Genomic DNA, 15,859 nt, shown 5'->3' with positions numbered 1-15,859 from the left:
ACCAGAGCTACTCAGGGAGTCTAATGGAAAGACTACAGGCATTCATATATTTGGAGAGATGGTCTTTCAGATCTATCTCATTTCCTCCTTCAAGGTTGGGAGAGAAGTCCAGCAGAGCAGGACTGTAATGACTTAAAACCAGCTGTGGGATCATTATAGCAAAGTGCCAGGCAGGCCATGGAACGCACTCATGGGGCTTTATATAGGTGGTCAGTCAGTACCTGAGAGACGGAAATCATGTTCACCTTGTATTCACCTCTCACTGGGTTCATAATTAAATGATTAATGGCCCAGTGGGGATGAACAGCAAGTGGTGCCACTCAAGCAGTGTTCGTAGGCTCATAGGCCAGAAGACAAAGAAGCATGTGGCTTCAGCTATCTCTACTACCTTGTCTGCTATCTCAAAAAGTTTAGGGAATAGCAGGGTGTCTAATGGAAATTCCTGGTACAATCATTACTAATTAGTCACTTTGTGATAAGATTAATGATCCAAACTCGGTCTACCCGTATGTCCATGTTTGATATTTTTTTTTAAATAGTCTCTATAATGATTATATTGCCTGGTGTATTTATATAAATTATGATTCACAAGTCAACTATTCCATAGAAAATAATCTCTTCAATCATCCCCTTCTACAACTACACAGAACAAAAATATAAACGCAACATGTAAAGTGTTGGTCCCATGTTTCATGAGCTGAACTAAAACATCCCATAAATTTTCCATATGCACAAAAAGCCTATTTCTCTCAAATGTTGTGCAGAAATGTGTTTAAATCCCTGTAAGTGAGCATTTCTCCTTCGTCAAGATAATCCATCCACCTGACAGGTGTGACTTATCAAGAAGCTGATTAAACAGCATGATCATTACACAGGTGCACCTTGTGCTGGGGACAATAAAAGGACACTCTAAAATGTGCAGTTGTGCCACACAACACAATGCCACAGATGTCTCAAGTTTTGAAGGAGCGTGCAATTGGCATGCTGACTGCAGGAATGTCCTCCAGAGCTGTTGCCAGAGATTTTTATGTTAATTTCTCTACCATAATCCACCTCCAATGTCGCTTTAGAGAATTTGCCAGTACGTCCAACCGGCCTCACAACCACAGACCACGTGTAACCATGCCAGCCCAGGACCTCCACATTCGGCTTCTTTGTCTGAGACCAGCCACCCAGACATCTGATGAAACTGTGGCTTTGCACAAATCAAGAATTTCTGCACAAACTGTCTCAGGGAAGCTTATCTGCGTGCTCATCATCCTCACCAGGGTCTTGACCTGACTTCAGTGGGCAAATGCTCACCTTCGATGGCCACTTGCACACTGGAGAAGTGTGCTCTTCATGGATGAATCCCCGTTTCAACTGTACCTGGCAAATGGCAGACAGTGTGTATGGCATCGTGTGGGCGAGCGGTTTGCTGATGTCAATGTTGTGAACCGAGTGCCCCATGGTGGCGGTGGGGTTATGGTATAGGCAGGCATAAGCTATGGACAACGAACACAATTGCATTTTATCAATGGCAATATGCACAGAGATAACGTGACGAGATACTGAGGGCTATTATCGTGCCACTCATCACCTCATGTTTCCGCATGATAATAGCTTGGACGTGAACGACAGCGTGTTCCATTTCCCGCCAATATCCAGCAACTTCGCACAGCCATTGAAGAGGAGTGGGACAACATTCCACAGGCCACAATCAACAGCCTGATAAACTTTATGTGAAGGAGATGTGTCACGCTGCATGATGCAAATGGTGGTCATACCAGACACCGACTGGTTTTCAGATCCACGACCCCCTGCCTTTTTTTTTAAAGGTATCTGTGACCAACAGATGCATATCTGTACTCCCACTCATGGGAAATCCATAGATTAGGGTCTAATAAATTCATTTCAACTAACTGATTTCCTTATATGAACTGTAACTCAGTAAAATCTTTGAAATTGTTGCATTAACATTTTTGTTGAGTGTACTTTACCTCCTATCTTTTCAACAATACCTTTCAGAAAACAATGAACAATTATGTACAAGTCTTTATCCACAAAATACAGCAGTGGGCTAGTTGTAGAAGGGGATGATTGAATAGATTATTTATACATGCAGTGGGCTACACATGACTGGAACCTTTCATGTGTACAATAATATTGTTAACAGCGTGTTTTGTCCTATATACTGCACTGTATATGCACTGAACAGCATGTTCAAGTGCATAAATGTGTGACTCACCGAAGGGGCAGGTTTGCCTCCCTTTGCAGTGCACAGTAGAGTGAAGTTCTGGGCCTGGTACCGGCTGAATGGAGCTGGACAGTTCTCTGCTGAAACTGAGATGTTGTTTGGAGGAGCTTTGGAAAGAGAATGGACAGGTTAGGCAACAACACATGACAGCTAATACACAGGTGTACTAAAAATGTCTAATTATACTACTATTATAAACGTTAAACTCATTATCCTTGACACTGTGTGCTCAGGATTGTTTGTGTCATAAAGCAGGGCTGTTGGCCAGGGCCCTATGCTGTGTTCAGGATCCCCTGGGTTTCATGCCAGTCTAATGGGGCTGGTTAAAGATATGGAGCAGAGCTCATGCATATCATACAGTATTAGCAGCCTATTGCCTGGCTCTCTCAAGGGAAACCTACAAGCATGTCACAGAAATAGGAAAACATGTGAGCACCACTTTACAGCAGAGAAGAGCAATGGGAGTTAAGCTGAGTGAACAGGAAATATAGCCCCTTCACATAAATTCAGATGCTTAACATGCAATCCATGTTACACTACACTAGTTCTGGTCTTTTGAAAGCAAATTCCTCAAATAGCGGTCCCTCACTGAATGTGTAGATCAATAATAAACCAATCAAGGGAGATATAGGAGTGGATGACCAGGAGTGTGAAAGAGGGTGAGTTGATAAATGTATGAACAATATGAAAATGCAGATGGTGGTCGCAGTGACAACATCAGTGGAGGAGGATGAAAGATAGAAACAAGTGTAAGACATCTACATTTCCTTGCTACTCTGAATGTTTCAGACTTTCCCAGTTGCTGCATCCTCAAGGCTGGCATTAGATATTCTGCCTGCTATATTATCACATAAAACATTTCCTGTGAATTTGCCTTCACACCCGGCATTGAGGAAGCAGAATACGTCTGGTCCGTTTGGCTTCTCTGAGCCTTTATAGGAAAGAAAAACAGTGTGTGAAACCAGGGGAGGGGGTTAAAAGAGAGCCCAGTGGGAGTTCCACCATGAATCTCTCAATTGATAAGACACGCTTAAAAAGATCCTACATCAGCGATACTGGCCTGGGAATAGAGCCGTTTCATGTGTAACTTTTATATCTAAATCTATTTGGGGGGTTTCAAGCAGACATGCCAAAGCGATTAATTGATTAAAACGAAGGGGGGAAAATGTCTGATGGCCTGAGTGCCTTCTTGTTTCCACACCTCTTAATTGCTTATTGATGGGGACGTATGGCTGTAAATTAACCTTAGAACACTCCATTAGCTGTCTAACAGAGGTCTGTCTGAAACGGGCATGATTAGCTCTCAGAGGCATCACAGGCCCAGACGGCTAGAGCTCAGAGCCTTACGTTAAATGTACAGCAGCGAAACTGTTATCCACTGCCAGAGCACCATTGACTTCACCAAAGCAAAAGGCTGCATTGTATTACAGAAGGGTATTTGACAAAAACTGGTCATTAACATGCTTTGTTCAATGAGATGAGCCACAAGTCTACTTGGCAAGTCTCTGCCTCTGACAACTTTTTAAATTGAGAGCAGGAAGTTTATCATGACTCTATTCTAACCTCATGGTTGATGCCTAAAACCTTGTGATACGTACGATGAGCCATACATATTGAAGTAAGCCTTGATGAAATATTTTAAATGATTACAAAAGCAAGACCTGTCATGCATAAACCATGATTTGAAAACACAACAATAGTTTGTTTAATCATTTCAAGGATTAAGATAGTTGTTAGATGTGATATTGGTTAAGCCTTACATACTCTATTTCATTGCATTCCTGTGTTTCTTGCACCATTTGTGGAACATTATGGATTCACACTTTGTATCATGAATTTTCTTCATGTCACCATCTCATCAGTTCTAACGTATTTGTTAACCTCTTTCTGCATTTCACAATTCCTCAGCACACCTTCCATTTTCAGAATGAAACTGGGATCCTCTACTGCATGGTAGAATATTCATGTAAAAAGATGTGGCATGTGCAAAATCCATAGCAGCTAAGTTTCCTAGACACACGTAAACAGTGATTAACTGATTTCATACCAAAAAACTATATCCCTGTGTTGTGTAAGAAATCCAGGGCAGAAAAATCCTTTACACTTTGAAGAGGATGTCAATGTCTTTGACAGCTGCTTTACTTTGTGTCTGTGCATCCTGACTGCTACAGCCTCCGTAGCCATCTCTATCACTGCATTACATACAAAGGACATATTTCAGAGTACGTTTGAGAGGAGGCCTAGGAGGAGAATCAAAGGACGGAGGCTCTCAAGTCCAGGATATTCATCTTATCAAACACTACATTTGAAAGTGTTTGTATGGTAAAACTCTGCTCTGCATTCATTTGCTCCGCCAAGGCCAGCCTTCAAAGATTCAGCCCTTTCTCCTACATCTATACACTAAAGAAATATAAAATTAAAGTGGAAACCATTTATTTTCCTTTCTCAGTCAGCTCAACTACAGAACAGTTCATACCACTAACAGTCCAAGCACCCCTCTCCCTCCCTCTTGCTCTACACCCTCAAGCACCATTACCCTGCTCTCTTTAAAAAAATAACAGCAAATTGGATTGGAGAGTGTGTGGAGCAGAACCACATTTAACAGAGCTCACTGGGGACTTCTCTCCCAGTCCTGATAATTAAGGGAATTAGTGCTCTGGAGACAGTTGTGCGAACAAGGCAGCATCCCAACATCTCCTTTTACTCAGCGCACAGGTCTCAAGTTCACATCTCCAGGGTTTGGGGGTAGAAAGGACAAAAGGAGAAGGTCCCTAGGTCATTCTTGGCTGAAAGTAATTTTGTAATAACTATTTAATGGAATAGTACTTTTTAATCATGTGCTCAAGTGTCCCAAAGTAATCAGTCCAAATGTCTGCATGACCTTTCATTTGTTTCGGTCTGCCAAGAAATTGTTGGAGGCGTTGTCCTACGTGGCTTGATCAAAATCACATTCAGATTACTTTCTTGACAAATCAACCTCAACAGCTCTCTGTCATTGATGGTGATGATCTACTCCAAGTAGCAGCCTGAATATTGTATCATTATGTGATTAAACATGATCTATTATTGACACTGAATTTCCAGTGGATCATCATTTTGTCTCCACATTCCATAGCATGTCCCAAGTTTCCATATAATCTAATTTAAGTAACATACAAGTGGCAATTGATGCTAAAATGCAACCCTTGCGTAAAGCTATTATTGCAGACTTAGAAACATGAGTTCTTTTAATTCCTCTGAATATTTAATATGGATACATGAACATTACTCATACCCGCTAATAAATCATGCATGTATGTCACAGAAAGATTTGCAGGTGATTTGAGATATCTAGGTGAACCATAAATGGAGGGGAAGAGCTTCATTCCCCTGTGCCCAAGACCATGCCTCTACTGCTGGTCTACAGAACAGACTGCAATAGGAACTGTGCTTGCAGGTTTAAATATAACTCCGCCATGAAAAGGAACAGAGGGAGGAGTGAGACATACAAAGACAATGTACAATGTTAATTTGATGATGAACTTTCAGTGGGAACAACCCACCGGAATGAAAACACTTTCGACCCCAAAAGAAGGCTGCATCCATTATTCATTTAGCAAACTGACACAACGTAATACTTGCATTTGGTTTCAGACCTTCCTCTGACACAAAAACAAGGTCAGGCATACAGAAAATAGAAATGTCTCTATACTTTCACGCAGATTCAGAGATAACATCCTTAACATTTTGAGTCAAAGGGAAGGCAAAAATGCTCATATTCCATTCCATATTCATATTCCAATGTATCTCTATAGAAATACATTTATTCTCACAGCCCCGTGTGTGGGGGAGATGCTTAGATGGTGAGAGCATCACTATAGCAGAGTTCCTGTTACAGGTAATTGGCTATTGTAACCGATCAACAAACAGCAAAAGCTATTTTCTAATAACTGACACTAGTTCTTTACATGGCACCTACTATTCACTTAAGATCTAAGAAAACTCATATACTGTAGTCCGCCTCCACACCGACAGTCACTCTCTCAATGCGAAAGCACAATGTAGCCTAGATAGAGTGGGGCTAAGTGAGTCAATGACATGAGATGACTTTGCCAAACTGCTTGCTTACAGAAGTTTGAGAAGTCGCCCACTTGGAAGGGATACGATTGAAGGCAGAAGATGGAAGGCAGCCTAAAAAACAATCAAAGCCAAGTCCTCTCTAGGGGGTAAGAGACACGTTGAAATAAGTGCTGGCGAGAGGCTCCAAGACCTAAGACTGCTCCTTTGAAAGCAGTACCAGGAGATAAAAGACACTGAAATGCTTTTTAATCACTTTTCCATTGTGCTTTCAGCATTTACATTTACCCCCCCGTCCCTTTCATTTTCATTCATCATTACTGGGCTGTCAGCTCTTATCGCGTTGTCCCACCGCTAACCAAACAGGAACAAGGAGCAGGAGGAAGGGGATGAGGGACTCCTTCAACTCTGGTGACTGTCAGGAAGAGGAAGAGGATGACACACACAGACAAAAGCTTGTGTCACTTTGAACAAGTTCCTTAGTTAGGAAGTCCATTAATCAAACCAAACGCTGCTGAAAATGCAGCATGCACACATACATAGTAGCTTGTGAGTGCATGTGTGCATATGGTTTTATAGATATTCATTGCTGTCAGCCCAGTCCTACCTGCTGTCTGCAGTGTTTGGACGTATCGCGGTGGCGATGTCTCTGTCGGAGAAAGAAAGCTCTATAGACTTATTATAATTTTTTTATCCGTTGTTTCTTAAATATGCCACCTTGGACTGATTAGTCTTAGCCCTTCAGAGCAAAACTTTCCAAAGTTTCCCCCAAAAAATTTGCAGAAACTTTTACAAAGGAAGGCTTTCTTTCACTAGGGAGCGATTTGCGCATTTAAGCTCAATTGAGAGATGCTCTGTTTTCTCCCTCTGGTCCCATACGATAGGCAATAAGATATGTCATGGCTGTGTATAGCTTTACTGTCACTCCACTCTCCCGTGCCTGCAGCTCTCCGAGGGTAAAAACCAGCCATGGACTTAGAGCCCTGTGCATATAATGAGGACATGGGGGACATAAGAGAGGATTTCTCTAGCACGGCTCTAAGGCTGGGTTCAGAAGGGACAAAAGGGAAGGATTTTTTGGTGTAAAGCGTAGAGTGGCAGATGGGCACCCAGTACCCAGCACAGTGTCAGTAATGCTTTGACTGGCACCCTCATCCCTAAAGTCTCTTTTCCTTTTCGGGTGGGGAGGGTTGGAGGAAGCTATGCAATCTGCTTTGACTTGGCCCCCATTTACCTCTGGCCCAGTCCCCTTCTCTTGTGGGTAATTTACAGGGCCCAGGCCTGCCGGCTCCTTTAGAGCTCCCTGGTGCCTGGTGTGTCACAGACAAATTGGTTGATCAGTGTGATTGTAATGCCTGGTTCAGATGCTTTCTTTATGACACCTAATTTACCGACCAAGCAGGGAAAAATGGGGCCATAAAGTTATACGAGGCCAAAGAGATTCAGACGAGGCAGTGGAGTATCCATCATTTCATTCTCCACCGTTGGCCCCTGACCATATGAGCAATCCCTAAAGAAGTCTTTGAAAGAGTCTACATCAAATGCCCTCAGCTAGACAGCCACAAGCTCCCCAACTGTCGGCAAGTAGTATACACAGCCTTCGAGGACAGACAGGCCGAGGAATTCATATTTCAAACTGACAACGCCTGGGGGTTTGATGGGGAACAGACATGTACTCATAACAATGACAGATGGATGACCATGCAACCAACCATTTGGCACACCACATCATTTCAACATAGAAATTGGGTAATAAGTTGAATCAACCTTTATTAACCTATTAAAAAAGTCAGCCAGAAGTTTGTTGAATTCCCAATGTGTTATTACTGCGCTTTCAACCATTTGAAAGCACAACAAAGTTCAAATGGGAACACAATGTCAGATATTTTGTATTTATACCACAACTTAATGTGTTATCACTGTGCTTCATCTGATAGCACAACCAAATGACCAGGATTGCAGTTGAGATTATTGTGTAAGTACATAGTGCAAGTGATCAATGCTGTTTGATCAATACTGTAAGTCGCTCTGGATAATAGCGTCTGCTAAATGACTAAAATGTAAAAATGTAAATGTTTGAGATTCTGCACAGATTATTCTAAGAAATTGGGAAGATCTTTGTGAAGCTCTCCACAGACCTGTGACATTTGCATGCTATCTTGAACATGCACTCTTTCTATGATGACATTACAATATGTGTATAGTCACTGTAGGCTAACCTGTGGCCATGGATGTGTTACTCATTTTAAGGTTGAATAAATACTGTGACATTAGTATGTAAAATAGTCTTAACTTTAGGCTATTTACTTTATTACAAAAGTAATATTGAATTGTGTTTGGTTATTAATGCAACCAAATACCAACATTAAAAGGATATCTAGTGGTTTGATCATTTCATCTGAGCCACTGGTTTAATACTATTCTTTAACTATTATTTTTGGTTTAGTTGGATGCGTGAATCCAACATATCATATGTTAACTTGTCGACAAGTTAATAGGCTATTTACTGTATTGCAAAAGTAATATTAAATTGTGTTTGGTTGTCAACACAACCACATATCAACATTTGAAGGAAATATTGTATATTTTGTGCCACTGATTTAGTCTGGCTTTAATTCCAGTTTGTCTACGAAGTAAAAATAAATATGTTGGATTCACGTCTCCAGCTCAGCCAATAATCAAAGTTCAAGAATAGGACTAAATCTAATCAAACATTAAATGCACTTTAAATTAAGTTTGATTTGATTTAGTCCTATTCTTTAACTTTGATTCTTGGTTGAGATGGAGAAGTGGGTGCAACATATGATGATTGACTTGAAGAATACATTTGAAATAAACCAAAGCTTGAAATCCTAGGCCTATTTGTACCGTTCATTTTTAGTTTAATCCTGGAATGAATTGAAACAATAGCTCTTGATGACTTTGCAAATGCTATATTTATCTCAATCTCTTCATTCAAAGACTCAATCATGGACACTCTTACTGACAGTTGTGGCTGTTTTGTGTGATGTATTGTTGTCTCTACCTTCTTGCCCTTTGTAATATTGTCTGTGCCCAATAATGTTTGTACCATATTTTGTGCTGCTACCATGTTGTGTTGCTACCATGTTGTTGCTATGTTGTGTTGCTACCATGCTGTGTTGTTAAGTGTTGCTGCCTTGCTATGTTGTTGTCTTAGGTCTCTCTTTATGTAGTGTTGTGTTGTCTCTCTTGTTGTGATGTGTGCTTTGTCCTATATTTATATTGTATTTATTTTTTATTTTTAATCCCAGGCCCCCGCCCTCGCAGGAGGCCTTTTGCCTTTTGGTAGGCCGTCATTGTAAATAAGAATTTGTTCTTAACTGACTTGCCTAGTTAAATAAAGGTAAAAAAATTAATAATAATAATAAAAAATATAGGCCTAAATAGTATCATTGATGACATATGACACAGAGTATGGTTAAATTTCATTTGTTCTGTTAAACTGACCCTTTGGAATGACTTTGATAGCAACAGTGAATCTATTTAGTAATTAAGAGATCTCTCAATAATCATTCTAACGATAGCACATTGGTAGTAGTCAGTGACAAATATCAAAGATAAGCAGGGCTTGGTAAAAACCTGTATGGGAGACCAAATGAATAGCAGTTAGATCAACTCTCCAGTAGGAGGTGCTGCCCAGCCTATAGTTATTTTTTTTGGTAGCGGATATAACGTTAAAGATCTGACGTTGTTTCAAAGGTACAAATTCAACATATTTTATACAAGGTTTGTCTATGTTGAAAATTAGTTACAATTACGACACCTTCCACCCTCAAAACAACAGTTTATGTTCATGACTTTTCCACGTCACAATACGATGACAAATTACATTGAAACAACGTTGATTCAACCAGTTTGTTCTCAGTGGGAAGAGTTATTTTCAAAACTAGGAATGTTGTACCCCAAGAACCTGTTTAAAAAAACATAGTATGAAAATTTTTGGTAGTTTAGTAAGTGAAATAGGCAGAAGGTAATATTAAAAAGGATTTTGAGTGGATGTCTGTGTAACTGGCTCAACAGTATTGTGGATCACAAACGTTGTTTCCCCTCTGTAAGCCAATAATTAATTTAATGATAATGGAAAAGTGGCTTAAGATTTCCCATTTTTGTTTATGGGCGTGTGTGTGAGTGCGTGTGCGTGCGCATGTATGTGTGTGCGTAAAGCATATAAAGGGGTGAAGTCCCTGTAGGTGATGTTGGCAACACTGATTGGAAACTCTGCCAATTCAACCTCTCACTGGTTGCCCACAATAACCAAAGAGCTGTGTGAAACAACCTCAGAGACCAGTGAAGTAAATGGCATATCAAATATTTACACTTCAGAATTCACTAATATAGTTAGATCTTCTAAGCTAGGCCTTTCCTTGTTTTTTCCTCTGACTTAACCTATTCCTTTCATTGAGAGTTGAGAGACGTGAATAAAGAAATGTTTCCTATATACTGTACGGCCTCCATACAGTAGCCTACTGTATACTCAACTTCTAGCAACTGCTTCTTCTTGCAGTATCTCTCTTTAAAAATCACACTATGTTTTTTCATTGATTATATTATGGAATAATATGTGTACACTGAAGCCGAAAATAGACGTACAGTGTTCATATTTTCATACATATATTTATCAAATCCATAGGAATACCTGCAATGGAGTGATATACATTTATCAAATCCATGAATAGCCTAAGATACAGATGTAGGATCCTAATTTTATCCAGTTCGCTACAGCAAGAAAATAATCCTGCAACAACAGCAATTATGAATTATAATGTGGATTATAATTAATGGACATTTTTGTAAGGGTTGATACATTTTTTATTAGGGGAAATCCAGTCGGAAATTTCAAATTGGAAATTACAAACTTCAGAAGCCCTTTTAAAACTCAAATAAACTACAAGTTTGCATTTCCTGTTTCGCAGGAATATTCTCAGCAACAAAATAGTGATCAAATTAAGATCCTACATCTGTATGCATCGGCAATCTGTCAAATAAACCACAGCAATGTGAAGAGAGTGTGCCTATCTGTCTGCAAATCAACTGTTCACTTTAGATCCTGCACTCCCCCTCTTGCATAACACCACTGACTGTTCAGCCTGGAAGCTACCTTCTTTTTGTAATCAGGATATGAAATGGAAATTATTATTATAATAACAATAATTATAATTATGATTGTAGTTATTAAAAAAAGAGTCCAGCTTTACTCTTTCTCAATTCCTGAATGGCTACATTTCCTGCTTTGCCAAAAATACCTATTCCACCCTGAGAAGCTCTATATCTGGTTAGATCTGCATGTTTCTGTGTAAAGTAGGGGGCAATGTTGCCTACATATATTCTAGGGAGGGATGGGGGTGACAACATAGAATGGGCATGAGAATTCATTCATAAGCATGGAAATTCATTCATGAATTCTTCATGGGGATATTTTCCATCTGTATCCAGAGTATTTCACAAGGATGCTGTAGTGGTATTGGGATGGGCTTGTTATGTTGCAAATAGCACATTGTGTTGGGGGTGAGAGGGTTTGTTCATTTAGGCCCACTAACTGACATTTTGGACCTCTTAGAAAAACAGGAAACAAGGAAAGAACAAATAATTATTCCCGAGTATCTTTGTTGCTGATATGTTTTAGAAGAAGCCAACACAGGGGAATTAATGAAAGGAAACAAATTAAGGGATTTTGTCATCATCAACCCCTTCTCAATCAAAAACATTTCCATTTTCCACTTGAGATGTTTCACTCTCAGCAGATTGCCAAACATCCTAAATTGAATCTGTAACGTTTGCCTCTGGACATGAGACACTTTGTTTCAAGGGTGCCTTTCATTGCTCAACTACTTCAGAATTTAATCTCCCAAGTGAGCCTTTTATTGTGATAAACCCAGTGGCTATGGTAGTATTGGCAATGCTATAATAGTAAAAAAGCAATGGAGACGAAAAGCAATGATATGTTGAGCAGGTAAAAATGTGTTGTGAATGAAATCACAGGAATCTCTCACTAAAGTACATTCCTCTGTGATCTGTGCATTTGTGTGTGTGCCTGTATTTGTGTGTGTGTATGTGTGTGTGTGTGCGTGTGTGTATGTGTGTGTGTGTGTGTGTGTGTGTGTGTGTGTGTGTGTGTGTGTGTGTGTGTGTGTGTGTGTGTGTGTGTGTGTGTGTGTGTGTGCGAGTGTGTGTGTGTGTGCGTGTGTGTGTGTAAAGTAGGGGACATGATAAAGGCTCTTTGATGTATTCTGAGACGGAGCAAAAGCTTCATTACATGAGTCTGTGCTTATATTATAAGCCACTGCATGTCCTGTTCTTGTAGGCAATACTGACATCCTTTGAATAATAAAACATTAGTGTAATATCAGGAACAGGGGTCACCAGCACATTCTCTGTGCAATTACCACTTTATATCCACACCCCACCCTCAGTTGGTGCTAAATATATATATTTTTTTAAATCACATAGGAGTTTAGTATGTAAGCTTGTCAGACAGACAAATGGATGTTACCACACCTTACTCCCATTACTGCTATAGAAGACAACCTACAGCAGTAGGAGAGGACAGAACCAAACAAAAAGACATTGAAAACCATGTGACCTTAAGCTTTCACAGAGAAAGTATTACATTAGATTGAGGCTTCAAGGCCCCCTTTACTTCCTGGTGACAATAGGTTGAGACTAGAAAGTACATGATGTACTGTAATGAGTATGCCTAATGCACACACTGTGTTTGATCAGAAGGTCATGAATTTGCATTGACATGCCTCCATATGAACCTGTCTGTCAGTGGTTGTGATTAAAGGCTGGCTCCAGTCCCCGGTCTATCTCTGATACAACATGCCATTAGGATGACCAGATTGCTCTGATGCACCCTGGCGGCTGTAGAGTTGTTGGGGGGTTGTGTGTCCTTTAAATTTGTTAGATATTAGGCTTTGTAGTGGAATTGTTAGATATTACCTGTTAGATACTGCTGCACTGTCGGATCTAGAAGCATAAGCATTTCGCTACACTCACAATAACATCTGCTAACCATGTGTATGTGACCAATAAAATGTGATTTGATTTGATTAAATGTAGTCATTTGTCGCTCATAGACACTACTCCTCTACGCACTACGGGGTCAACACAGGCCAGGTCTGACTTTCTCACGCAGTCCACTTTGTTTGTTCTTTTTAAGAGGGAAAATATATCAAAGGAATAATTATCATCATCCTCTCATGCATTACAAATGGAACATGGAAATTATACCTCTCGAGTTGACATGAGTCATCAGAAGAGAGCTTCAGAGAACGACGTGTAATTTGGGTTTTACTTTCTTTAGATAATGAGCCACTACCATTATGTCTGGTCACTGATGTAGTCAGGTTCATTCTCTGAAAGATTCAGTCCAGCCTCTTAGGTCATCCCAACACTAACAGATTGTCACACAAGGCTAAAGGTGCCCTTCACACTGCTGGTAATTGAATCTAAAAACATCCCTAATTTCACAGACCACAGTGAACACCCATGCGGACAGCTGTGTGGATAAGGATTCTTCATATGTCCATTTATGTCTATATAATACGTCTTAATAAATTACACCAATACCTGGCTGATACATTATCATTGTGTCATCTGTCACCTGGCAGTGGGACTAAAGTCATGCCATTAATAATGTATGGATGATTCTCATAAGTGTCTGTGAAATCAAGCTAGATATAAATCTGCTACGTAATTACCTGTCAAAAGATGCTGACAATAAATCATTAAGCTATGAGGAGAATTGCAGTCTGGAAATGAAATTGACTTTTTGATTTGTCATCTAAAACTTTCAAATGCATAATATTAGCTACTCTGGTTTAAAGGTTAACATTAAAGACATGATAAATGGTAATCTTCACCTCTCCTTGATTTCATTGAACAGGGTCTGTCAAATTCATGATATTCTGTTTGGAAAAAGAAGAAAAACAGGAGCATTTAATGGATTACTCCATGTATTCCTCTTCAGATCAGTAGAGCAGAAAGCCAGGACAGAGACAACCTCTCACGTCCTAACAGAAATAGCCTGGCTATAAATGTAAATCAGGTTGTGAGCCTGTTTCTATTCAACAGTCATTCAGTCACAATAGGTTAGAACAAGTGAGAATATGCTCTCGGGCAAAGTCACAGCAAGTGCCAAGTTTAAGAGTCTTCATTACATAGAACACGATATCATTTATGGAGTTGGGTTACTGTTCAGGGGATATCTGACAAACATATTGACTTTGACACACTTGAGGCTGCAGATATTCTGCACCTACTTTCCATTATGCCCTAATCTGATTAGGAGGTACCTTGGCTCAGTAGAAAGCTACCTTCATTTCTGCACCTCATAAACTTTTGTTATCAACATTTGGGTGAAGGTATTTCAATTCTCAAACAGAAACAGAAATTATATATATTATACAATGCCATAAATCGACTACAATATAGTATAATAAAATATGTATAGATTTTCAGATTTATGGTTATGCAAGAATATTACAGAGCACATTAGTATCCCTCTGTTATTCAATATTTTGTCAAGTGTGGATTTGTGGCATGCAGACACAACTCTTTAAAACCACTATATCATGTTCTTATGGTTGGAATGTACCATACAGCACATTAATAATGCAATAACAGTAATGATCCTTCATAAGTAAATGCAAATGGTTGCTCATTGACATTGCCTGAGAAGTTCAATATAAGTCAGCGGTCCCCAACCCCTGGGCCGCGGACTGGTACCGGGCCGCATAGAAAGAATAAATAACTTACATTATTTCCGTTTTATTTATTATCTGAGTCTGAACGATGTTTTATGTTGAAAATGACCGGACGGCTGTCTGGTTTAACTACTCGGATTAAGGAGGTTGCACCTGAATGTGAGTCTACGCATTGTGTCATTCACAGGGAAATGCTGGCTAGCTGAAAAATACCACCGGAATTTAACAGCGTATTGAATGATGTCGTTAAAGTTATTAACCACATCAAAGCACACGCCCTTAACTTGTGCCTGTTCGAGCAGCTTTGTGAGGAGATGAACGTGGAGCACAGACACCTTCTCTTATACACAGAAATAAGATGGTTATCCCGAGGGAGATCGCTGGCCAGAGTGGTAGAATTACGAGAGCCGCTGCAGAGATTTCTCTCAGAAAAAAAGTCACCGCTGGCAGCACATTTCAGTGACGAGGAATGGGTCGCAAAACTCACTTACTTGTGCGACATATTCAACCTGCTCAATGAACTCAATTGGTCACTTCAGGGGAAAATGACAACTGTCTTCAAGTTGGCAGATAAAGTAGCTGCATTTAAAGCCAAACTGGATTTGTGGGGATGGCGCGTGAACAGAGGTATATTTGACATGTTTCAAATATTCGCGGGGATTTTGGAAGAGACTGAGCCCGAGCCTTCATTGTCCCAGCTGGTGCACGATCACCTGTCTTTGCTTTTAAAACCTGTTGGGCATAGGGGGCAGTATTTGCACGGCCGGATAAAAAAACGTACCCGATTTAATCTGGTTACTACTCCTGCCCAGTAACTAGAATATGCATATAATTAGTAGAT

General features: G+C 40.0%; 1 protein-coding gene across 2 annotated transcripts in view; it reads right to left on the bottom strand.

Annotated features, from left to right (window-relative positions):
* Nucleotides 1-15,859, bottom strand: part of LOC106565900 (immunoglobulin superfamily member 21) — a 298,252-nt gene that overhangs the window by 27,383 nt on the left and 255,010 nt on the right. For both annotated transcript variants that reach the window (XM_014133564.2, XM_014133565.2), the window contains exon 5: nucleotides 2,228-2,343. In XM_014133564.2, coding sequence (XP_013989039.1) covers nucleotides 2,228-2,343 — 116 coding nt within the window. The remainder of the gene's footprint in view (nucleotides 1-2,227; nucleotides 2,344-15,859) is intronic.

The sequence above is a fragment of the Salmo salar genome, chromosome ssa12 (assembly GCF_905237065.1).
Source record: "Salmo salar chromosome ssa12, Ssal_v3.1, whole genome shotgun sequence".
Taxonomy (NCBI): domain Eukaryota; kingdom Metazoa; phylum Chordata; class Actinopteri; order Salmoniformes; family Salmonidae; genus Salmo; species Salmo salar.
This window is presented reverse-complemented; position numbering and strand designations above follow the sequence as displayed.